This window comes from Alosa sapidissima, chromosome 4 (genome assembly GCF_018492685.1).
Source record: "Alosa sapidissima isolate fAloSap1 chromosome 4, fAloSap1.pri, whole genome shotgun sequence".
Lineage (NCBI taxonomy): Eukaryota > Metazoa > Chordata > Actinopteri > Clupeiformes > Clupeidae > Alosa > Alosa sapidissima.
In genome coordinates, this window is record NC_055960.1 from 35,581,742 (window position 1) to 35,606,653 (window position 24,912).

At 45.9% G+C, this 24,912-nt stretch overlaps 2 protein-coding genes across 3 annotated transcripts; both read right to left on the bottom strand.

The window, feature by feature from the left end:
* Nucleotides 1–1,163: 1,163 nt before the first annotated feature.
* Nucleotides 1,164–7,708, bottom strand: LOC121707107 (acidic mammalian chitinase-like). 2 transcript variants are annotated; one of them, XM_042089409.1, is made up of 11 exons: nt 7,681–7,708; nt 7,011–7,212; nt 6,715–6,774; nt 6,415–6,580; nt 5,932–6,056; nt 5,300–5,423; nt 4,196–4,381; nt 3,888–4,010; nt 2,590–2,728; nt 1,571–1,681; nt 1,164–1,342 (listed from the first exon to the last, which is right to left on the bottom strand). In XM_042089409.1, exons 1-11 carry the CDS (start codon nt 7,706–7,708, stop codon nt 1,164–1,166), a joined length of 1,443 nt encoding a protein of 480 aa, XP_041945343.1. The 2 variants fall into 2 exon arrangements, with proteins under 2 accessions (XP_041945343.1, XP_041945342.1); XM_042089408.1 differs by lacking the exon at nt 1,571–1,681 and adding an exon at nt 1,814–1,957.
* Nucleotides 7,709–9,795: 2,087 nt separating this feature from the next.
* On the bottom strand, nt 9,796–23,805 carry LOC121707560 (acidic mammalian chitinase-like). The gene is made up of 9 exons (XM_042090212.1): nt 23,573–23,805; nt 23,171–23,230; nt 22,586–22,751; nt 21,776–21,900; nt 21,241–21,364; nt 20,245–20,430; nt 19,448–19,570; nt 12,598–12,736; nt 9,796–10,137 (listed from the first exon to the last, which is right to left on the bottom strand). Exons 1-9 carry the CDS (start codon nt 23,803–23,805, stop codon nt 9,866–9,868), a joined length of 1,428 nt encoding a protein of 475 aa, XP_041946146.1. The 3' UTR covers nt 9,796–9,865.
* Nucleotides 23,806–24,912: the final 1,107 nt, after the last annotated feature.

The following is a 24,912-nucleotide window of genomic DNA, read 5'->3' on the forward strand; positions in this document are numbered from 1 at the left end:
CATGAGTCTAATGTCTAAGTTTAGTTGGTTGTCGAGAACAACTCCTAGATTTCTTGCAGTCCTGGTAGGTGAAACAGACAGGGAGTCAAATTTGATGTTGATGTCGTGGTGTATGGTAGGTTTAGCTGGGAGGACCAGCAGTTCAGTCTTTAAGAGGTTCAGCTGGAGGTGGTGTGCCTTCATCCATGTAGTTATACAGGTGTATACAGGTGACTAGTATTTTTTGACCAGTGTCTGTTCAAAAGTAATATGTTTGATATGCCACAAAAGATTGCTGTCTTGAAATAATAGGCCTACATATTAATAGACATTTGGATATGAAGCATGCATTATGAATTTCATCTTTGTGCACAAGAGGAAAAAAAGAATAGAAATTACATAAGTAACAATGCAAAGTGTTTCTTCAACATTTTCCTCAGCGTATCATTTCTATGTTCTGACCATTTCTCTGTTCAATGAGAGAGCAGCTGTGAGGCTACATATGTGATGCAAATGATAATGAAATCATAATAACAATAATAATGAAATGACAAGATGCAGGGTGAAGTTAAAGTTCACACTGACTTGATTGTTTTAAGAAAGTAGACATTTGATTGGCACAAAACTGTAAAGAAAAAAAGTTTTTAAAGTATTTTAAAAGTTTATCAATTAATTGTTAATAACTAACTAACTTCTATTCAAGTAATATTTCTGGGATTTTCTGGGATAATTATTTCTATTTTTTATTCACTCGTTCAAATGTTCATACAAAGAGTTCACAAAGTTCTCATCAGGTGACTGAAAGTTAGAATGGTGGTCATTTCAGACCACTTCAGCACTTCATAAAATTCTCATAGTTTGATAACTTTAAATTATTTGTAGGATATTCACAACTTGAGCTGTGTATGCAAAGACACAGAATTCAGAGTTCACACATTTTTAATAAAATATACTTTTGGGACTCCTTGCTAATACTTTTGGGAATGCAACCGTTTTTTTTTATTATTTTATTATTTAATTTTATGCCCTCTCTTGGAGCCAGGCATATTGAACTGGCCCTTGGAAGAAAAAGTTTGGGAACCACTGGTCCAATGTGTGGCCCTTGCCCCTCGGCTTACTTTATCACAGTTGGGGTGAAAAACAAAATGGCCATCCTTGCTGTAGAGGGTGTCAGGTAGTCTGGTCTATGCCCAGTTGCAGCAGGAGCAGGCTGGGTCAAACACCAGGCTGGCGGGGCAGTTCATCATGTAGGTCAAGCTATTAGCGCACTCATAGAAAGCGTTCTTGTTGGTGGGGTCGGGGTAAATTCCGCTGGCCTTGCCAATGCAGAATCCACTACTGCTACCTCCACTGCTGCTGCTACCTCCTCCACTGCTACCTCCACTGCTGCTGCTACCTCCTCCACTGCTGCTGCTACCTCCACTGCTGCTACCTCCTCCACTGCTGCTGCCTCCTCCACTGCTGCTGCCTCCACTGCTGCTACCTCCTCCTCCGCTGCTGCTACCTCCACTGCTGCTGCTACCTCCTCCACTGCTGCTGCTACCTCCACTGCTGCTACCTCCACTGCTGCTGCCTCCACCACTGCTGCTACCTCCTCCACTGCTGCTGCTACCTCCGCTGCTGCTACCTCCACTGCTGCCTCCTCCACTGCTGCTGCTACCTCCTCCACTGCTGCTGCTACCTCCTCCACTGCTGCTGCTACCTCCACTGCTGCTACCTCCACTGCTGCTGCCTCCACCACTGCTGCTACCTCCTCCTCCGCTGCTGCTACCTCCACTGCTGCTGCTACCTCCTCCTCCGCTGCTGCTACCTCCACTGCTACCTCCTCCACTGCTGCTGCTACCTCCACTGCTGCTGCTGCTACCTCCTCCACTGCTACCTCCACTGCTGCTGCTACCTCCACTGCTGCTGCTGCTACCTCCACCGCTGCCTCCATTTGTGCTGCTGCCGCCCTGAGGTTGGTCTTTCTGAGGGCAGTCTGTGGTCCAGGGAGAGAGAAAGGTGAAATGAATACCTCTTGTAGTAGCTAGTATAGCGCATTAACGTTTAGCATTATTGATTAGCAATAATGTTTAGGAATGGTCACATTCTGTTTCAATGGTGACATTGCGAGACATGCTTGTGGAGAAATCTTGTTAAGAGGTTATGGAGGGGAAAGGGGGCGCTGTGGAGCCATTCAAATGTTTTTTTAAGAACAATTATGTCGCATACTGTAAGACACGTCCATGATTTTCAATGAAATGATTAGCAGTCTGAGTGTTTGTGTTTTATATCTCTGAACTGTTATGTGGTTGTGCCCCTGTTGAGCAGGAGGATTTTTTTTATAAACGAGGCTATTTAGAAATGAAATGTAAATATTAGTGGAGGATGTTGCTTCCATGGACATCATAAAATGTAGTCCTAAATATGTGAGTCATATCAGTTTAGCTTTGTTTTTGTAATGTTTCCCTCCCAGTCAGTGACTGAGGGCAACCCCTTCCAAATGGGTGAAGCCTCCAATGCTACACTGTTAGCATACACTGCACTCACTGTTAGCATAATTTCCCTATGCATGTAGTATGCGTTCGAAGACGAGCTAGGCTAACAATAGTAATAGCTGGTTACTCTTACCCTGTCCAATGCCAAGGCCGCTCTTGAGTGTGCTGATCAGGGGGTATTTGCCCTGGCTGCAGAAGGTGCCGCTGAAGTCGTCCAGGTCCAAGGTCCACACCATGGCTCCACCAAACTGGTTTTTCTTCAGCCACTCAATCTGAATCAGTCAAACTTCAGTCATATTATGCACTCTCTGTTAATACGGTAAACTATGGAAAATGTTGAAACTGTTGAAACTTATGTTTCTTTTGCCACGTCATCTGACCTGAGTCCACCCAGATAGCATGCAAGCACACGTTTGCCCCACGTTGGCCCAATGGCATAGCAGCCGTTGGCATGATGTATACTGACTTTGGGCCAACGTCATTTTGGCTGGTGAGGTAACACTGTTGTGACGTTGACATTTCAATAGAAAATCATTCAACAATCCGCAAAAACATCAGCCTACATATCAGACCCATGGCGGAGTGTTACCACTTGCTGATTATCTTTATCATTGAAACATAGCAACCTATAACCTATAGCTTATACATAACCTACTGAACCTATTGTTATAACCGTTGAAATTCCACATCCCACACTACCAACGAATACCAAAGTTCGGCCAAGGTGTGCTTGCTATCTGGGTTGGCTTTGTCGCGAACATGACTAGCCTATAAACCAACATTTGATACACAATTGCTTGAGGGATGGTGGTGTGACATTGTTTCACCGTTGAAAATTCCACCTCTGACACTGCCAACCAATACCAACCTTGGGCCAATGTGTGCTTGCTATCTGGGCAGGTGCAAGGTCATTTAGCCTACTTGGCCTTTTATTTAGGCTGTATAAGGTTTGGCTTTCTAACAATCAGTACCATGCTACTTATGCCTTACCCTGTATTTGCTATAGGCTACGTGCTGATTTTCTCATCTTAAGTGTTGATTTTGCCATTCTCTGATTAACACATTAAACCATGACGATAAACCATGGCCACTGCCTATTTCTTATCATGCCATATCATAATCTCCACCTGAGAACTCATGGTTTTTTTTACTCTTCTTTTACATTACATTACATTACATTACATTTAGCAGACACTTCTTGACCAAAGTGACTTACATATGTCAGCTATATTACAAGGGATCACATTGTCCCCGGAGCAACTTGGGGTTAACGGTGGAAGCCGGGAATTGAACCGACAACTTTCAGGCTACTGCACGCTAGCCCAGTTCCTTAACCACTACACTACCACTGCCCCATTGCTTCTTAACATTAACATTATATTCCTTGACATTGACATGCTTGTAACGATTTTACTTCTGGTTAGCCATTACCTTGGCCTGGAAGCTCTTGATATTGTCATAGCCGACCCAAGCGAGCTGGCTGTTGTAGGCATAGGGAACCATCTGGATGGCGTCCCAGGCTTGAATGGCTCCTCCCTTCAAGAAGCTGCAGATCTGCGCAGGGAAACAACAGGGACTGTCAGAGTAGCAGAAGCTAAAACGAACGCCAACAAGGACTTCAAATACATTTGTAGGTGTAACCTGCGTTACAAGGGAGGTTAACATGCTTACTACATAACTACTGTTCTTGTTGGGTACAGTTGCACTGGCACAGAGAAAGACAGGACTTTTGTACCCACCTCATAGTAGGACCAGAATCCAGCTTCCCTGGTGTAGGTACCAGCGGGCCCGGGTCCAACAGAAGGGGCACCAACACCGGTGTTGGAGGCGCTGGCCAGTCTGAAGGTGTGTCCATAAGTGGGGAAACCAACAAGCAGCTTCTCAGCGGGAGCACCCTGGCTCTTCCAGTAGGTCATGGCGTAGTCCTGACCACAGCACAGGACAGTTAGAGTGACGCGTAGTCCTGATCACAGCACAGGACAGTTAGAGTGACTATACACAGGCATATATTATTCATATAAACTTTGCGATTTTTTTTCCAAACAGCTTTTAAGAAGGAGAAGCTCCAATTTATTAGTTCTTAAAGATGCCTTCTTTATGCTGATGTCTGCTACAGGACAAAGGCCATTTACTACCTACTAACTTAAAGGAGAATTCCGGTGTGATATTGACCTAAAGTGTGTTGAAACATGATACCGAGTGTGAACGTATGTCTCATAGCCCATCTTGGCTTGTCCCCTGCACTCCAAAATCTGGCGCTAGTTAGCCGATGCTGCCAACAGATTTTTCAATGGTGGTGCTTCGGCATCGGGCTAGCCATGCAAATAAATCACTGTTTTACACCATTTACGAGGCTCAATGTATCTCCACACTTCATTGGTAGACTTCCGAGGGCCCTGACATTTAAAACGAGACATTGAGAACTTTGAAAAAGCACTGGTAGTTTACTTACAAGACGATTTATACAGACAGTATCTTCACGAAGTTTAGCGTTTGCAGCCATCTTGAATTTAGTCACGATAAGTCAAGCAACGAGTAAGAATGAACAGGTATGATAAGGGATCAGATTCCAAAAATAATTCCGTAGAAATGCATGGATTCCAGTTGCTACTACTGGAAGAAACTGGAATCCATGCATTTCCACTGAATTATTTTTGGAATCTGATCCCTTATCATACCTGTTTATTCTTACTTGTCGCTCGAAGAAGAAACTAACTTTAACTTTAAAAAACAAAACAATGCACTTGTGTGAATCTGGATCTGTGGTTCAAATTCTGGCAGGGATTTGTATTCTCTGGACCTGGAATTGTGTGTGTGTGTGTGTGTGTGTGTGTGCGTCTCACTATGCTGTAGTAGATGTATTCCCCTGTGTCGGCAGGTCCCTTGTACAAGGGGCTGTTCTCCCCTGTGAAGTGCTGCCAGGAACCATGGAACGCATAGGTCATGATGTGGAAGTAATCCAGGATCCTGACAAGGAGATGAAACTCTGGCTTTAGCTGAATGATTGACAAGTGACTTCACAAAAGCTTTGGGCCTTTCCAACTTCAGGGAAGGCAATTGCGAAGAGGAGCTGAAGTTTTATCATCCATGTAGGGCTACAGGCATGTTAGTTTTATGTGTGTAGGTTTTCGACAGATGACAGGTGTCATCGACCAAAAGCGGTGAAAAAAAAATCACTGAGGTTACAGTCTGGAAATCCGCTTTGCATTAAGCTGTGGACCAATCAGACATATACATTTAAAGATGAACCCAAATGTATTCATCAATGATAACACCATTGTAGCCAGCAGGGTTTGGGAAAAGGTTAATATTATCAGCTTCTATTAGTGGCCAAATAGGAAGTAGTAATCCCATACCAAATATTCTAGGTAGGTGGAACATACCAATCGTTTAAAAAGTGGATTCTACACCCAGTAGGATGCAATGGCTGGAAACAGTCTCCGAATGGGTCTGGTTATACCAGGCTAGAACTCACTTGCCGAGCTGAGGGATCTGGTATGCGGCATCAATGGTGCTCTTGCCGGCGGACACAGCAGCAGTCAGCATCAGACGAGGGCGGCTGGTCCTCACACCCTCAGCCTCGAAGGCGTACAGCATCTCCTGTGTGCACAACATGACAGACAAAAGGTGACACACTGCATTTCTATTTATTTTTCTATTTTTCTAAGTACAGCTTTTCTCTTTCTACATCTGTGAGTCTTCAAAGTGCTTGACATACTATTGTCTCACAGCTTTTCCCAATCACACACACACACACATTCACACCTATCAATGGTGAAGACTGCCATGCAAGGTATCAACCTGCACAGCGGGAGTAGTGGGAGGGTCAGTGTCATGCTAAAGGACACAACGTCAGAAGGAGCCTGGCCTTAATGTGAATCAGTGGCTGAATGACTCCTCTCCATCTTGAGTCAGTGTGTCTCCCTCGGTGACTGTGATAATGACCAGCAGTTCTCACCTGGGTAAGGGTGGTGAAGAGAGTCTTGTCGATGGCGGGGCTGCCCTTGGTGCCAGGGAACTCCCAGTCGATGTCCAGACCGTCAAACCCGTACTGCCTCAGGAACTTGATCACGGAGGTGATGAAGGTCTGACGGTTAGCAGAAGTTGCTACCATAGCAGAGAACCTGCACAGGGAGGAGCACAGAAAGATTAGAGAAAGAGAGAAAAACTGATGGTATCTAGCAAAGAAGAAACTTGGTGAAGGTTTTTTCATTTCTTTGGTTGATTATAGACGTCATACAGGATTGTGATTATAGACCTTGAAGCGGTTTCTTTGTTAGCTCCACCAATGGCCAGGAGGGTCTTCAGGTTCTTGTTCCTGTGGGATGAACCAAGAACACAGTGTGGAAGTGAAGAGCAGATAACCAGTGGAGAACATGCTGACCAGGGGGCTCTTTCATTTCATCAGTTTACTATATTTTCTCTAAATAAAGGTTGTATTTGAGGTTGGATCTAATCTTATCTTTTGAGACTTGAGAATATAGTAGCCAGTAACTATCACATATAGGTGAATATTGTGTTCATAAGTTTGGGCTCTTTACTACAGATACTCACTGGTTCTTGAGGGCCTGGATCTCGGCATAGAACTTCTCATCGTCCCACTCGGTGCTCTTGATCTGGTTGTTGTCCATGGTGGCGAAGGCATAGATCAGGTGGTCACAAAGGCACGGGTCGATGTTGGAGGGTAAGAACTTCCCAGCTCCAGGTCTGTACTGACCCCAGTTGGTGAAGTAACATGACAGGAGATAAGAGGATCCTGGGATACACACAGAGAGGAAGAGAAACGTCACTCCCAGAATTCAATTAGTGCTGCAACTAATGATTATTATCACCGTTGATTACTCTGTCAATTATTTTTCTGATTAAGTAATTGTTTGGTCTACAAAATGTCAGACAATAATGAGAAATACAGAGCAGTGTTTCCTAAAACCCAAGATGATGCCATCAAATATCTTATTTTGTCCGCACACGAAGATATTCAGTTTGCTGTAATTGAGGAGTTGCCTAAATAAACCAGAAAATATTCTAATTTCAGAAGCTGGAATTATAACTTTAAAGTTTGTTTCCTAAATTTCAAAAGTTCAAATATGGTAATTAAAATAGGGTGGTTATGATCCATTTAATAGTTGACAGCTAATCAAGTAATCAAATAGTCATTGCAGCTCTGGACTCAACACATGAACTAATAGAGATTTACAAGGGCTTATGGCATGAGTTGTCTTACCTAGCTGCGCATGCAGCAGGAGAGCCATCCCTGTTGCAGAGAAGAAACATCAGACGTGTTTTTTTACATGTATTCACATGACATTAAAGGAACAGTAAGCGATTCTTAGCCAGTACACAAATCTTTAGATTTATATAGCATAGCATATCAGCTCTCAAGAAACCACTTTATGAATCTGCCAGGTACTATTACATGGATGACCTCATAGTGTGGGCCAACATAGCTGAGTAAGTGTAAAAAATGGAATATTTTTATACCTCAGAGAGTACAATTCAGTTATTGTTATCAATTCAATTCAGTATACTGAATTATTCAAAATAGTTTTGTCTTTGTATATTCGTATGTATTCTTATAGCATATTGGCTCTCAAGAAACCACCTTATGATTTTGTAGGAGCTATTATATAGATGACTTCATAGTCATCTATAATAGTCCAACATAAATAGAAGACATTTAAAGCAACACCAAAGCACTTTTCCTCTGTCTCACGCATGCTATTTGTTTTTCCAGCACCGGCTTTGCAAATAACGATGTCCAAAGACAAGGTAGAGTATGTTGCATGATTTTATGAAAGTAAGATGTATTCCGACATCAAATGCAAGTCATTGAGAAATTTGTAGTTTCTTACGTCTCATTCCATCTACAGTAACTACAGATCCGCCACCCGATCTGGCAAACTTGCATAGTGCAGTTAGCTGATAGAGGGTCGCAAAGCGAATGCAGAAGTGCCGTTCACCCTGATATGAGTTGGTGAACCACTGAAATGATTTTGGAAACAATATTTTAAGGTACAAAAAATCTTTGGTCTTGCTTTAAAGGAATAGTATGCTATTATTATAAGCCAAAATACAGCCAATACACAAATATATAAATTTGCATAGCATAGCATATTGGCTCCCAAGAAACCACCTTATGATTAGGTGTTTTTATATAGATGACCTCATAGTATGTGCCAACATATAAATGAATACTGTAGGTGTAAAAATGGCAATGTGTCTGTACCTCATACAATTCAATTCATTATACTAAATTATTCAAAAAAGATTAGTCTCTGTGTATGTTTTCATATCTTAAAAGTCCATTCAGCTGAAATACAGTGAAGTTTAAATAAGATAAGCCACTATGAATACATATGAATTGAAAATCAAGTATCACGTATATCTAAAAAATAAATGGTGAAAAGTTTCCCCACTGTATTAAGAGGTCTCAGTGTGAAGAGTTACTTACCAACGCAAATGAGAAGCTTTCCCATGGTGCCGCCGTACAATGATAAGTGGACACTTAGTTCTCTTATATACTCTCAGACCAGCACAACTTATCGTCCAATCTCTCCCAAGGACATTTACACTGGCGCTGAAAACTGTTCTTTAATTAGTAAGATGGAGGTGTTTGTTCAAGGGTATTTCAGCTCTGCGTTCTTTTTTGAGACTGATAATGTGCCTTTGATCTCTGATAAACTGTAGTGTATCTCAGTAAGTAGACTCTGTATATAATATCTCATAATAAGAGAGGCAATCAAGTATGAAAACAAAACATAGTATACAACATAGTTTAAGACATATTTGATAAATGCCTCAAGAAGTTTAGCTTGTTATGTTTATTGTAAGTGATTATATTGATATGGAACATGTTATGTTAGTCGTGTGTGCTTCTGGTTGCCTCAGCAAGGTGAGGAGACGAACGGGACTAGAAACAAGACTGGACTGAGAAAAGCTTCTTCCAAATGTTTAATTAAAATGAATGGATTTCAATGCTGATCGCTCAAATAATCAAGTACTCAGGTGTGAACAACTCACTGTTGCTCTACGTGTGTGTGTGTGTGTGGCAATGTTATTAAGAAATTGTGAAAGATAAGGGAAATAAAGAGCAATTATGTAATGTAGGACATGCTCTCTGTGTAAATGTGTGTGTGTGTATTTGTCTCCTGTGGTTGTGCTCCTGTTTACACAATTATGTCTTATAATTATTTTGACCAATTTTAACAGCATGGCCAGAATGTGAACACTTTAATATTCCTTGATATTTGTAACATCCTTTCTGAAATCAGAATATTATGTATCCTACACAAATGAAATAAGAAATAATAAGAAATATGGTCCAAGGTTGTTTATTTATTGATGTTCTACAAACGGAAGTAGAATGGTGGAATAATCTTTTTCGATGTAGATTTGGACAGAGGAGGCTCCTATGCCCAGTTGCAGCAGGAGCAGGAGGAGTCGAAAACCAGGCCAGTAGCGCAGTGCTGGATGTAGGTGATGCCACCGGCGCACTGGTAGAACGTGTTCTTGTTGGTGGGGTCAGGGTACGTGCCGCTGGCCTTTCCCTTGCAGAATACATTGCTACCTCCTCCACTGCTGCTACCTCCACTGCTGCTGCTACCTCCACTGCTGCTACCACCTTTACCTTTACAACCATCTCCGCTGCTGGCGATAAAACTGCCACTTCTGCTGATGCAGTCTGGGGCAAGGGAGATAGAAAGGGGGTGAAGGTGAATACCTGTATGACTGCAAAACAAAAAGTCCCACTAGGAGGCAGTATAGTACATTGATGTTTAGCAATATTCAGCATCTGTTTAAGGTTATTTCTCTTTTTCCTTGAAAAATGCAGAAGAGATGAATCATCGAGGAAGCCAACGGCGAAATGCTGGCTTATGCCATATATAGGACACCTCCATGATTGCCATGAAATGATTCGTAGTTTGAGTGTTTCTGTTTTATATCTCTAAACCTCTGTTGAGCAGAAGATTGTGTCTCTAATTTTAATTATTTGACAGCATGATCAGGGTGTGAAATCTGCTGTAAAATGTTGAAATGTGTATTTTTACAACACTGTTTACAAAATAGTTGATTAAAGTTTTGAGTAAAATTTTGGTTAGGAGAAGAAGATGATGCAGAACAAAACATCAGATTTTCATGCACTGTAATACATATGAGTATGAACATAAACACAAACAATGTAAGAACATAAAGACAACATATGGCTAAACCCTCCAATACTATAATGTTATCATACATGGCACAGACTGTAAGCATAATTTCCCTATGCACGTATAGTATACAGTATGAGTTCGAAGATTAGCTAGGGTAACGTTAGCTCTGATTAGTTTAACCCTTTAGGCGCCAGAGGTTTTTTTCCGAAACGATCAATTTTGACATCTTCATTTCAAAAGGCTATATCTTAAAAGTGATAAGAGATAGAGACTTTCTGTAAATTAGAGAAATATTAAGGATGACCCAAAGTGTATGTAGAGATTAAATGTTTATATCTAATTTGCATATTATGACGTCATATGGTGGCGGCCATCTTGGATTATAGAATTTTCATGAAAAGTTGCATGTTTGAATGATAAATGCACCACTTCTTTCCCCCCAAAATGTCCCTCACCTTCTGAATGCTATATTGCACAATACTGAATGCTCAGGTAAATAGTAAGTAGTGAACAAACTGTGTAAATCATTACTAATAAATGGCAGAAACAAACCAAATGCATGTAGCGGTAGACTGGCCTTTTGCTGTAGAGATTTTCCATTTACTACATACAGTAGGCACTCTGAGTCCATGTATGGGGCACATATATATTATTCAGATGACACACAAACACAAGTAGACAAGACCTGTTTAGTTCAAAAGCTCATTTGCCACGGCAAGGCACAGATCAGGAGTGAGATGACGAGACAAGACAAGAGACAATGTTAGTATTTTTTTTTCTTTTTGTTGATGTTTTTTTGTTTTTTTTCTTAGCTGACAAAGACACACACATCACAAGGACATGAACACACAAAAAGGAACACATAGTGTACTGTATGTCCTAAATGATCAGGGAAGTAGATAGCAAATCAATAGTGTAAATCATTAGGCTACTAAATGGCTGACTTTTTTTTTTTTTATGTAGCAGGCCTTTTGCTGTAGAGATAATGACTCCCTATCCCTATCCATACAGGGCCGGCATTCCCATCATCTTGTGATAGACTATGCATGACCTAATGTGTGTGTGTGTGTGTGTGTGTGGGAGAGGGAGAGAGCGTGTCACCACCTCCACCATGCGAGCAGCATGGCCAGATCTGCCTCGCGCGCGCCGAGTGGAGAGAATTTGCGCAGCTCGGACTAGGCCTACTGTCATTCTCATTGCGACTCCCCACACTGCCACTACGTTCCCCCCTAACTGTCCTATGAGCACTTCGACCTCGTCTAACATACCCAGTGGCATTAGACAAAGGCTCCACCACGTTACTGTCGCCGCGATTGTGGAGAGGCACACGTTCAGAAGACAGAAGCTAGCGCTATGGATATTAGGCTACCTCCAGCCTCGTTCGCCACACCACTAACACCCTGCTAACTTCCCGATGAACACTCCGAACCTGTGAAACATTATTCCCACCAGTGACATTGGGCAAACGATTCAACGTTTGTGCTTGGTGTAAGCTAAACTATGGAGTAAACTCTCACTTTGTCCAGCTGCATCATTGCAAGGCAGGGACGCATCTGAAGCCTCACTAAACGAATCACCGTCATTTTCTGAAGGCAGATATTCCCCTTCAGAATCAGGGTCCGCGAATAGAAGACCCAACACTTCATTTCAGGTAAACTTTTTTGATGCCATTAGACGATAATCTAATGCAAATACTCGCTGACGTTGACAATATCGCTCTGACAAAGTGGCTCACACGCACACTAGCTCCGGTATTTCATACACTGATTCACTGCGCTGTAGCTAGAAAGTTTTGTTTAAAGCGTGTCCTTTTTTCGACTCGGGGATGACGTATGACATGTCTGCCATCTAGTGGAGTGGAAGTCGAACGAAATATGACACCCTATTTGACTAAATCGGCCGTTTTATTCAGTACCGCATCTTGTCGACTATAGTCGCCTGTGGCGCCTAGAGGGTTAATGGAGTTTAATCAGGCTGGTTACTCTTACCCTGTCCAATGCCAAGGCCGCTCTTGAGGGTGTTGATCAGAGGGTATTTGCCCTGGCTGCAGAAGGTGCCGCTGAAGTCGTCCAGGTCCAAGGTCCACACCATGGCTCCACCAAACTGATTTTTCTTCAGCCAATCAATCTGAACCACACCCAGATTCAGTCAAACTTCACTCATATTATACACTCTCTGTTAATAGTGTAATTTACTGATACTGACACACATTTTTTACTTATTTTTCTTTTGCCACGCCATCTGATTTGAGTACTAGCTTACAAGGTTCTATAAGGTTTGGCTTTCAAACCCTTATTACAGTAAACCATGCTACTTGTGCCTTAAAATTCGTATTGTGATATTAATCTTTCTCATTGTAGGACTTTGCTAACCTGGCTCTCGCCAGATTAATTTCGTTCCGCTTAGCTCCGCCTAGCTTCACTCACATCCATCTGGGACCTCTTCCATTGAGAGTGATTTCTGCACCCGATTTTATGGTACTGTCATGAGCCCTCTCACTCCACCGGGTTACCACCTTAATTGGTTTCCATTATCTTCCACTCTGCTCACCACTCTCTCTACTCAGCCTAACTAGCTTCACCTGTCCCTGCTCTGCTCTGCTCTAATTACTCTGCCAGCTGCGCTGCATTACCCACTAACCTCTCCCAGTATTTAAAGCCCTGTCTTTCAGCTCTCCTTTGTCAGATCGTCTGCAAAGCTCACACCCGGAACCTGTTTGCTCGCGCTTCTGGCTCACTCTTGTTTTGTGACCCCGGACCTGCCTGAATCTTGGATACTCTTCTGCCCCAGAAAACCAGACCTGCTTTCTGCCTTGCTACTACGAATTTGGATTTCCCTTGAACTGTACTTCTGCCTTGTTTCTTCCGCCCTGTTGTGTCTGTGTTCCCCCCCCCCAGGACTTCCGGACCACCCACCACCGGCGTCATAGGACGCATCGCTGCCACTGGGTGGGACACAGACACAGCACATTGGACGGAACCCCTGTATCCCTGTTATTCCCAGTAACCCCTGGAGCCTTCACTCACTCCCCACTTCCCTTTTCCCTTAAGTTTAATAAACTTTCTGGTGTGACGCAATTGTGGTCCTCTGGTCGTCTGTCTGAACCGTGACAGTACGATCTGACCATCATGGACTCAGCGCACACTTCCCCCGACATGGAAACCGACGAACCTGAGCAACCCACCGCCATGCAACGCCTGGAACACACTGAGAGAGGGCTAGCCCGCATGAGCGGCGACATCACCTCCCTGCTTCAGGTCGGCCACCAACAGCATCAGCAGTTCCAGCAGCACCAGCAGCAGTTCCAGCAGCAGCAACAACAACTTGCCATGATCATCCAACTCCTCCCCAACCTTACCCCAGCCACTCCGCCCACCGGCCCAGTTCCAGGCAGTCTGCCCACCAGCCCTGCCCCTGAGTTACCTGCCCCGGTCATTGCAGCCGCTGCTCTGGAACCCAAGATTGGAAACCCCGAGCGGTTCAACGGCGATTCAACCCAGGTCCGGCCATTCCTGACTAGCTGCCGACTTCAGTTCTCCTTGCAGCCAAGGACCTTCGCCACGGAAGGGGCTAAAGTTGGGTATGCCATCACTCACCTGACGGGCCGAGCTCGACTCTGGGGAACAGCAGAGTTCGAACGTCAAACCCCCGCATGTGCAACCTTCAACCTGTTTGCTGAGGAGATGCTGAAGGTGTTTGACCTGGATTCACCAACCGCAGAGGCGTCTCGTGAACTGTTCAGTATTCGACAAGGCAGACGTACAGTCGCAGACCATTCCATCGACTTCCGAACCCTGGCAAGACGAAGTTCTTGGAACACACCATCGTTGGTGGACGCGTTCTTCCATAGCTTGGCCGACTATATCAAGGACGAGTTGGTCTCCCATGAACTGCCTTCCACTCTTGATGAAGCCATCGCACTGACTGTCCGGATCGACAGAAGGATACAGACCCGTCGTCGTGAGAGGGGGCGCCAAGGTCCACCAACTACCGGCATTCGGAGAGATCCGACGGGGCTCCTGTCATCTACTGCCACTCACCCAAGTCAGCTTGACCAGTCTGAGCCCATGGAGATTGGGCGAGCCTCTCTCACTCCTGCAGAGCGCCAGCGCCGCTTCACCTCAAACCTCTGCCTCTATTGTGGAGGTGATGGACATCGTGTGGTAACCTGCCCTTTTAAAAGCCGAAGCTCACCGGGCATAGGGGGAGTCCGGTTGAGCTCAATGACCATCCAGTCCTCCGACCGCAAACCCCTGCTGCAAGTTCACCTCCGCCTCTCTGACTCAACTCACACCCTGGCTGCTCTGGTGGATTCTGGCGCCGAAGCCAACATAATGGACATCAAGCTGGCACGCCAACTGGGACTGGAGAACCACCGTTTGACACCTCCTATTCCTGCCCGGGCACTGGACGGACACTTACTCGGATCGGTCACTCATGTCACGGCCCCGGTCTCGATGGGTCTGTCCGGAAACCATCAAGAAACTATCCAGTTTCACCTGCTCCCCTCTCCAGGCCAACCCCTCATCCTGGGTTACCCATGGCTCCGCCGGCACAACCCTCAGCTCGACTGGGTGACCGGGGTGATCAGGGAGTGGGGGGAGGACTGCCACCGAACCTGCCTGCTTGCTGCCGCACTACCCCCTCGGCCAGTACCCACTAACTCCGCTCCTGACCTCTCCAATGTCCCAGAATGCTACCATGGTCTCAGAGAAGTGTTTAACAAAGCAAGAGCCACATCTCTGCCCCCTCACCGACCGTACGACTGTGCCATCGACCTCCTCCCTGGAACAGCCCCTCCAAAGGGCCGTCTTTATTCGTTGTCTGCTCCTGAAAGAAAGTCCATGGAGGACTACATCAACGACTCTCTGTCCGCAGGATTAATCCGTCCATCTTCATCTCCTGCTGGTGCTGGCTTCTTCTTTGTGGGGAAGAAGGACGGATCTCTTCGCCCCTGCATCGACTACAGGGGACTCAACGACATCACAGTGAAAAACCGTTACCCTCTGCCTCTGCTCACCTCTGCCTTTGAGTTGCTCCAGGGAGCCACTGTTTTTACCAAGTTGGATCTCAGAAACGCTTACCACCTAGTGCGGATCCGGGAGGGAGATGAATGGAAAACCGCATTCAATACACCAACAGGCCACTACGAGTATCTGGTTATGCCTTTTGGCCTCACCAATGCTCCTGCTGTGTTCCAGGCTCTAGTGAATGATGTGCTGCGGGACATGTTAAACAAGTTTGTCTTCGTTTACCTGGATGACATCTTAATCTACTCCAGAAACCTGTCTGAACACACCCGCCATGTCCAGCAAGTCCTTCATCGTCTCCTGGAGAATTCCCTCTACGCCAAGGCAGAGAAATGTGAGTTTCACGTCAAGACAGTGGCCTTCCTGGGGTACATAGTGGCAGAGGGAAGTATCCAAATGGATCCTGCCAAAATATCAGCAGTCACTTCATGGCCAGTTCCGGAGAACAGAAAGAAGCTGCAACAGTTTCTGGGGTTTGCTAACTTCTATAGAAAGTTTATCCGGAACTACAGTACCATTGCTGCCCCTCTCACTGCTCTAACCAGCACCAAGCAACCCTTCACCTGGACCCCAGCAGCCGACAAAGCCTTCAGTACCCTCAAGGTAAGGTTCACCTCCGCTCCCATCCTCCAGATGCCTGATGTGGACCGGCAATTCATTGTGGAGGTGGACGCCTCGGATGTGGGAGTTGGTGCTGTGATTTCTCAGTGGGCTGCGGAGGATAGGAAGCTCCATCCCTGTGCCTTTTTCTCACGTCGGTTGTCCCCCTCTGAGTGCAATTACGACATAGGGAACCGAGAGCTGCTGGCTGTGAAGCTTGCCTTGGAGGAGTGGCGTCACTGGCTGGAGGGGTCCACCATTCCATTTCTCGTTTGGACCGATCATAAGAACTTGGAGTACATCCGCACGGCCAAACGGTTGAACTCCAGGCAGTCCCGCTGGGCCCTGTTCTTCACCAGGTTTAATTTCACTCTGTCATACCGGCCTGGATCACGCAACACCAAGCCAGACGCCCTCTCCCGTCAATTCCAGAAGGATGACACCCCCTCCAAGGATCCTGTGTCGATTCTGCCAAGTCCCTGCATCGTAGCAGCTCTGACCTGGGCTGTTGAGGAACAGGTGCTGGAAGCTCTCCGTAACCAGCCAGGTCCCAGCGCTTGCCCAGCTGACCGCCTGTTTGTCCCCGAAAACCTGAGGTCCCAGGTCATTCAGTGGGGACATGACTCCCGCCTAGCTTGTCACCCTGGCTCCACCCGCACTTACAACCTGCTCGCCCAGAGGTTCTGGTGGCCCTCTCTGAGAAGGGATGTACGGGAATTCGTCCAAGCCTGCCCCATCTGCAACCAACACAAGTCGTCCTGCCAGCCCCCAGCCGGATTGCTGCAGCCCCTGCCTGTGCCCAGACGTCCCTGGTCTCACATCGCCCTTGACTTTGTCACGGGGCTGCCCCCTTCAAGTGGCATGACCGTCATTCTGACCATAGTTGACCGATTCAGCAAGATGGCACACTTCGTTCCCCTCCCCAAGCTCCCAACCGCCAAGGAGACCGCCCAGGTGGTCCTGGAACACGTCTTCCGGATCCACGGACTGCCAAGGGATGTAGTTTCTGACCGTGGCCCACAATTCTCCTCCGCCTTTTGGAAGGAGTTCTGTCACCTGCTGGGAGCCACAGTCAGTCTGACTTCCGGATTCCATCCCCAATCCAATGGGCAGTCAGAGCGGGCAAATCAGGAGCTCGAGAAGGCACTGCGATGCATGACCTCACGCAACCCCCACTCCTGGTCGCAGCAATTGACATGGGTGGAGTACGCACACAATTCTCTGACCTGCTCTGCCATCGGTATGTCCCCCTTCCAATGTGTTTATGGATACCAGCCTCCTCTATTTGCCAGCCAGGAAGGGGAGGTTACTTGCCCATCTGCACTTGCTTTTGCCCGTCGATGTCGCCGCACCTGGTCACAAGCCCGAGCCACACTCCTCAGATCCGTTGCCAGCTACACTACCGGGGCCAACCGTCGGAGAATTCCTGCTCCCACCTACCATGTTGGTCAAAGGGTGTGGTTGTCATCGAAGAACCTGCCACTCAGGGTGGAGTCGCAAAAGCTGGCACCTCGGTTCCTTGGCCCATTCCCTATTGTAAGAGTGATTAGCCCAACTGCTGTCCGGCTCCAACTGCCTAATTCCATGAGGGTGCACCCCACTTTCCATGTGTCTAAGATTAAGCCCATTCATGAGAGTCCGCTGGTCCCTGCTGCGCCTTCTCCTCCTCCTCCACGGCTCGTCGATGGTGGTCTGGTTTACACCGTCCGCCGCCTGCTTCGGTCCAGACGGAGGGGTAGGGGTCTCCAGTACCTCATTGACTGGGAGGGCTATGGACCTGAGGAAAGGACCTGGGTCCCGGCTAGTCGGATTGTGGATCGGACTCTCATCACCGCCTTCCACCAACGGCATCCTGATCAACCTGCAATCCGTAGGGGCCGCCCCAGAGGGGTCCCTGACCGTCCTGCCCGCTCGGCTTCCTGTCCTGTGCCTGACCCTGTCTCGGGACCTGTCCCATCTCCCGACCACGACCCTCCGGCTTCCTCCGAGGATGAGGACGTTCACTCGGACCGTTCGGAGGAGTTCTAGCCCTCCTCCGGCTCCCCTCCTCCCGCCCGGCGTGGTGTTGCTCTTGGGACTTCTGGGGCCGTCCCTTGGGGGGGGGGTTCTGTCATGAGCCCTCTCACTCCACCGGGTTACCACCTTAATTGGTTTCCATTATCTTCCACTCTGCTCACCACTCTCTCTACTCAGCCTAACTAGCTTCACCTGTCCCTGCTCTGCTCTGCTCTAATTACTCTGCCAGCTGCGCTGCATTACCCACTAACCTCTCCCAGTATTTAAAGCCCTGTCTTTCAGCTCTCCTTTGTCAGATCGTCTGCAAAGCTCACACCCGGAACCTGTTTGCTCGCGCTTCTGGCTCACTCTTGTTTTGTGACCCCGGACCTGCCTGAATCTTGGATACTCTTCTGCCCCAGAAAACCAGACCTGCTTTCTGCCTTGCTACTACGAATTTGGATTTCCCTTGAACTGTACTTCTGCCTTGTTTCTTCCGCCCTGTTGTGTCTGTGTTCCCCCCCCCCAGGACTTCCGGACCACCCACCACCGGCGTCATAGGACGCATCGCTGCCACTGGGTGGGACACAGACACAGCACATTGGACGGAACCCCTGTATCCCTGTTATTCCCAGTAACCCCTGGAGCCTTCACTCACTCCCCACTTCCCTTTTCCCTTAAGTTTAATAAACTTTCTGGTGTGACGCAATTGTGGTCCTCTGGTCGTCTGTCTGAACCGTGACAGGTACAGCCAATCAGGACGCAGGGCGGGAGTTTCATAGATGTGACATAGCGTAGAAGCGACTGTGAGACTGTTATCAGCGTCACGGGTTAGCTTCGATGTGAGTGGTTGAAGTAGCATGTCAATAGATGACGGACAAGTGGCTTATTCAATCATCTGCAAGCATTTTTTGATTAGGCCCAGCCTTCTGAAGCAACACTCCAATGGATTGGTCCCAGATGGATGAGTGGAGCTAGGCGGAACGAAATTCATCTGGCGAGAGTCAGGTTAGGACTTTGCCATTCTCTGATTAACACGGCAAACCATGACATAATCTCCACACTGCCATTGCTAATCCACAGAGAATTAATGGGTTTTATCTTACTCTAATTCTTAACATTAACAGAATATTCCATGACATTAACTGTGTCTATCACAAATTGTTGATGTTTAATTTATTTATTTATTTGACTTCTGGCTTTCTGCCCTTACCTTAGCCTGGAAGCTCTTGATATTGTCGTAGCTGACCCAGGTGAGCTGGCTGTTGTAGGCGTAGGGCACCATCTGGATTGTGTCCCAGACCTGAGTGGCTCCTTCCATCAGGAAGTTGCAGATCTGCACAGGGAGACAACATTGACCGTTAGAATGGCAGGAGCCAAACAAGAGCCCCAACAAGGACTTCAGATACATCTGTGTGACCTGCATTGTGTGTCGACTGTTCAGCTCAGTCCTGCACCTCGGGGATGGAGGGGAGGTGGAAGTGCTAGCAAGGATGCTAAAATTGGCAGGCAGTGGTAGCGTAGTGGTTAACCACTGCACTACAACTGCATCCTAACCTAGCTCCTTAACCACTACACTACCACTGCATGCTAACCCAGCTCCTTAACCACTACGCTACAACTGCATGCTAGCCCAGCTCCTTAACCACAACGCTACCACTGCATGCTAACCAGCTGGGCTTACATATAGTGGTAGCATAGTGATTAAGGAGCTGGGCTAGCATGCAGTAGCCAGAAAAAAATGCGGGTTCATTTCCTGGCTTCCACCGTTGTGCTCTTTAGCAGGGCACTTAATCCCAAATTGCTCTGAGGACACTGGCCCTTGTAATATAATTTACATGTAAATCACTTTGGATTAAAAGCATCTGCTTAGTGAATACATGTTAATTTAAAACCCATAGGTACTAGCGTCTGTCGCTCAGGACCACAGAAACACAGGACCTTTGTACTTGGGGCAAATGCAAAATAAATGTCATGGTGTTGTTGATCTAAAAGTAAGCAGGAACCCACCTCATAATAGGACCAGAATCCAGCTTCCCTGGTGTAGGTACCAGCGGGCCCGGGTCCAACAGAAGGGGCACCAACACCGGTGTTGGAGGCGCTGGCCAGTGTGAAGGTGCGTCCATAAGTGGGGAAACCAACAAGCAGCTTCTCAGCTGGAGCACCCTGGCTCCTCCAGTAGTTCATGGCGTAGTCCTGATCACAGCACAGGACAGTTAGAGTGACGCGTAGTCCTGATCACAGCACAGGACAGTTAGAGTGACTATACACAGGCATATATTATTCATATAAACTTTGCGACCTTTTAAAGGGACACCAGACAAGCCTGAGTGTTTTTTCTCTTCAAAGCTCCCCCTAGCGTCTGTATGTGTCGATACGTGTGCGAGCCCTCGCTCGGTCTGAAGCTCTTTTCCTTTTCTTTGCATCTTCCGTAAAGGGTTTTTGCTGCTTCTTCGCCGGGTCTGCCATTATTCACACGTTTGCAACAATTGCTAGCCGGATTTCGTTAGCCTGTCTCTGTGCTGGGGATGCAGGATGTAAACGGATCCTGCTTCTCGCGATGTCTGAGACTTTGTGAGACTGAAGGTCGCGGGTAGGATACACCGAACTTGCAAGCGGGATATTTTTCCTACAGGCAGTAGGAGCGGGCGAGAGAGTCTTCATTCGCCTGTAATGAGTCATTTAACCATATACCGACTTACGAAGATTATTAATTAACACGAAAATGTTGCCAGGTGTCCCTATAAAATCAGCTTGTCAAGAAGGAGAAGCTTCAATTACTCATTTGTAATAATGCTTTTGTTATGGTAAAGTGTGTGTAAATTCCAGGCAGAATTGACCTAGAAGAAACCCAAGACACCTGCTAAACCACAAAGGCCATTTACTCACTAACTTCATCTTTAAACAAAAACCAATCTTCTGAATCAGAGTATGGTTACAATCCTGGCAGGGATTTGTGCTCTCTGGACCTGGAATTGTGTGTGTGTGTGTGTGTGTAGGTCTCACTATGCTGTAGTAGATGTGTGTCCCCGTGTCGGCAGGTCCCTTGTACAAGGGGCTGTTCTCCCCTGTGAAGTGCTGCCATGAACCATGGAACGCATAGGTCATGATGTGGAAGTAATCCAGGATCCTGACAAGGAGATGAAACACACAAACTTTGAGCGTCTCCAACTTCAGGCCATTGCGAAGAGGAACTGAAGTCTTATATTTCTTATCATCCATGTAGGGGTGCAAGCACGACAACGTGTATGGGTTTTAGCTGTCATTGACCAAAAATGAGTGAAAATAATTCAGGGTCTGGAAATCTGACAAGTGGTTTCATAACTAACCCAAAGGCTAGAAATAGTCCCCAAATGGGTCTGGTTATAGACCCTTTCAACAATAACAACAAAAGCAATGCTTGAACGTTCTATTTGGTTCCCAATCTACTTCCTCTGCATTAAGATAACATATGGAATGTTAAAACGGAAGCCTTGTGGGGCCAACTATGATGCTGATAATGGAACTCTCTTGAAACGGTCTATACCAGGCTAGTACTCACTGGCCGAGCTGAGGGATCTGGTATGCGGCATCAATGGTGCTCTTGCTGGCAGACACAGCAGCGGTCAGCATCAGGCGAGGGCGGCTGGTGCTCACGCCCTCAGCCTCGAAGGCGTACAGCATCTCCTGTGTGCACAACATGACAAACAAAAGGTGACAAACTGCATTCAAGCACAGCTTTTGTACTTCTCTGAGCACTCAAAAAGCTTTACACATTAATGCTTTCGTTTGTCCATTCACACACACATTCACACATAACAGTGGTGAAGGCTACCATGCAAAGCGTCAACCGGCTTATCAGGATCAGTTGGGGAGTCAGAATGCCATTCCCAAGGACACTTTGACAAGGTCATAAGGAGCCTGATTCAAAGGAGTGATCTTATGGTGACTAAACAACTCCTCTACAAGGTCAGAAGGAGCCGGGCTCAAACGAGTGATCTTATGGTGACTAAACAACTCCTCTACAAGGTCAGAAGGAGCCTGATTCAAAGGAGTGATCTTATGGTGACTAAACAACTCCTCTACAAGGTCAGAAGGAGCCGGGCTCAAACGAGTGATCTTATGGTGACTAAACAACTCCTCTACAAGGTCAGAAGGAGCCTGATTCAAAGGAGTGATCTTATGGTGACTAAACAACTCCTCTACAAGGTCAGAAGGAGCCGGGCTCAAACGAGTGATCTTATGGTGACTAAACAACTCCTCTACAAGGTCAGAAGGAGCCTGGATCAAGAGGTAACTGAACGACTCCTCTACATACTGAGCCTGTTTGTCTGACCCCCTTTGTGACAGTCATAATAACCAGCAGTCTCACCTGAGTGAGGGTGGTGAAGAGTTCCTTGTCGATGGCAGGGCTGCCCTTGGAGCCAGGGAACTCCCAGTCGATGTCCAGACCGTCAAACCCGTACTGCCGCAGGAACTTGATCACAGAGGTGATGAAGGTCTGACGGTTAGCAGAAGTAGCCACCATATTAGAGAACCTGGACAGGGAGGGACACAGAAGGACAACAAACAAATCAGAGGGGAGAGAGAGAGAGGGTCGATGAAAAATAAATCAGAACAGGAAGTTATATGTGATATGTTTATTAAATGGGGACTATGGACTCAATGGTATGGTATGTTAGTCTTTCTTCAAGAAGGTGGCATGTGCTGCAGTGACTTCATATTTTGTGGTTAGTTGGTCCTGCTCCTAAGAAACACTGGACTTGGCTGAAGAGCACGAAAAATCCCTTGCTTGCTTAATCCCTTCCCTTATGTTAGAAAAGACAAACCAGCAGAGAGAGAGAAAAAATGATGGTGGCTAACAAAGAAGAAACTTAGTGGAGGCCACCTCTCATTTGTTTGATTGATGCACAGCATCTACAGTTACAGAGCTTTAAAGAGGTTTGGAATTACAAACTTTGGAATAATTTCTTTGTTGGCTCCACCAATGGCCAGGAGGGTCCTCAGGTTAATATTCCTGTGGGATGAGTCAAGAACACAAGAACACTGTGTTGAAGCGAAGAGCCGATAACCATTGGAGAACATGCTGACCAGGGAGCTCCTGACCTTGGGGTAGGGGGCAAATATAATACAACCGACCATTTGAGGCAGTTATAGTTCCGCTTTGGCATGGATTAGGATAAATTTAGGCTAAATGTGGTGGATGTCACTTCTATTTAATCAGTTTATCAATTAAGATACAAAGTTTATATTTGTTATCTAATCTTTTCTTTTGAGAGTATAATATAGTAGCCAGTAACTATCACATATTGTGCATATTGTGCACAATAAATGTAGGCTATTTACTACAGAAACTCACTGGTTCTTGAGAGCCTGGAACTCGGCATAGAATTTCTCATCATCCCACGCCGTGGTCGTGATCTGGTTGTTGTCCATGGTGGCGAAGGCATAGATAAGGTGGTCACATAGGCACGGGTCGATGTTGGAGGGTAAGAACTTCCCAGATCCAGGTCTGTACTGACCCCAGTTGGTGAAGTAACATGACAGGAGATAGGAGGATCCTGGGATACACACAGAGAGGAAGAGAAACATCACTCCCAGTATTTAATTAGTGCTGCAACTAATGATTATTATTATCACCGTTGATTGTCCTTTATTTGTCCGATTAATTAATTGTTTGGTTTATAAAATGTCAGTGGTGAGAAATGTGGATCAATCTTTCCCAAAGTCCAAGATGATGCCATGAAATATCTTATTTGGCCCACACCCTGACAATCAGTTTACTGTCATAGAGTAGTAACCTAAAGATTTTTTTTTAATATGGTGATTAAATTATGATGGTTCTGGTTGACAGCTAATCAATTAGTCCAATAATTGTTATATTATGACATGGATCGGGATAGTGGTCTTACCTAGCTGCGCATGCAGCAAGAGAGCCAGTCCTGTTGCACAGAGGAACGACCAGACGTGTTTATTGCATAGCATATCAGCTCTCAAGAAACCAGTTTATGAATCTGCCAGGTACTATTACATGGATGACCTCATAGTGTGGGCGAACATATAGCTGAGTAGGTCTTAAAAAATGCAACATTTCTATACCTTAAAGAGTATAATTCATTTTGAGCAAAACAAGCTCTGGTTTTCTCTTAAAATACTGACAACCCATTATGAACATATATGAATTGAAAATGAAATAGTAAGTATTACATCACATTGAGTAAGTATTACATATGTAAAAAAATGGTTACAATTTTCCCCACTGTATTAAGAGGTCTCAGTGTAAAGAGTGACTTACCAACGCAAATGAGAAGTTTTCCCATGGTGCCGCTGTACAATGATAAGTGGACACTTAGTGCTCTTATATACTCTCAGACCAGCACAACTTATCGTCCAATCTCTCCCAATGACATTTACACTGGCACTGAAACAATAATCCTTTATTGAGAGCTCTTTAATAAGTAAGATGGAGGTGTTTGTCCAAGGGTACTTCAGATCTGCATTGTTTCTGTGAGACTGATAATGTGCCTTTAAGATATACAGTACTGTAGTAGATCTCAGTAAGTAGATCCTGTATGATATCACACAAGGAGAGAAGCAACCTAATGACAAAACAAAACTAGTTTATAAAAGCCTTAAGAAGTTTAGTTTGTTGTAAGTGAACATGTTTCTAGCATGTCATGTAGAAAGACGTCTGCACCT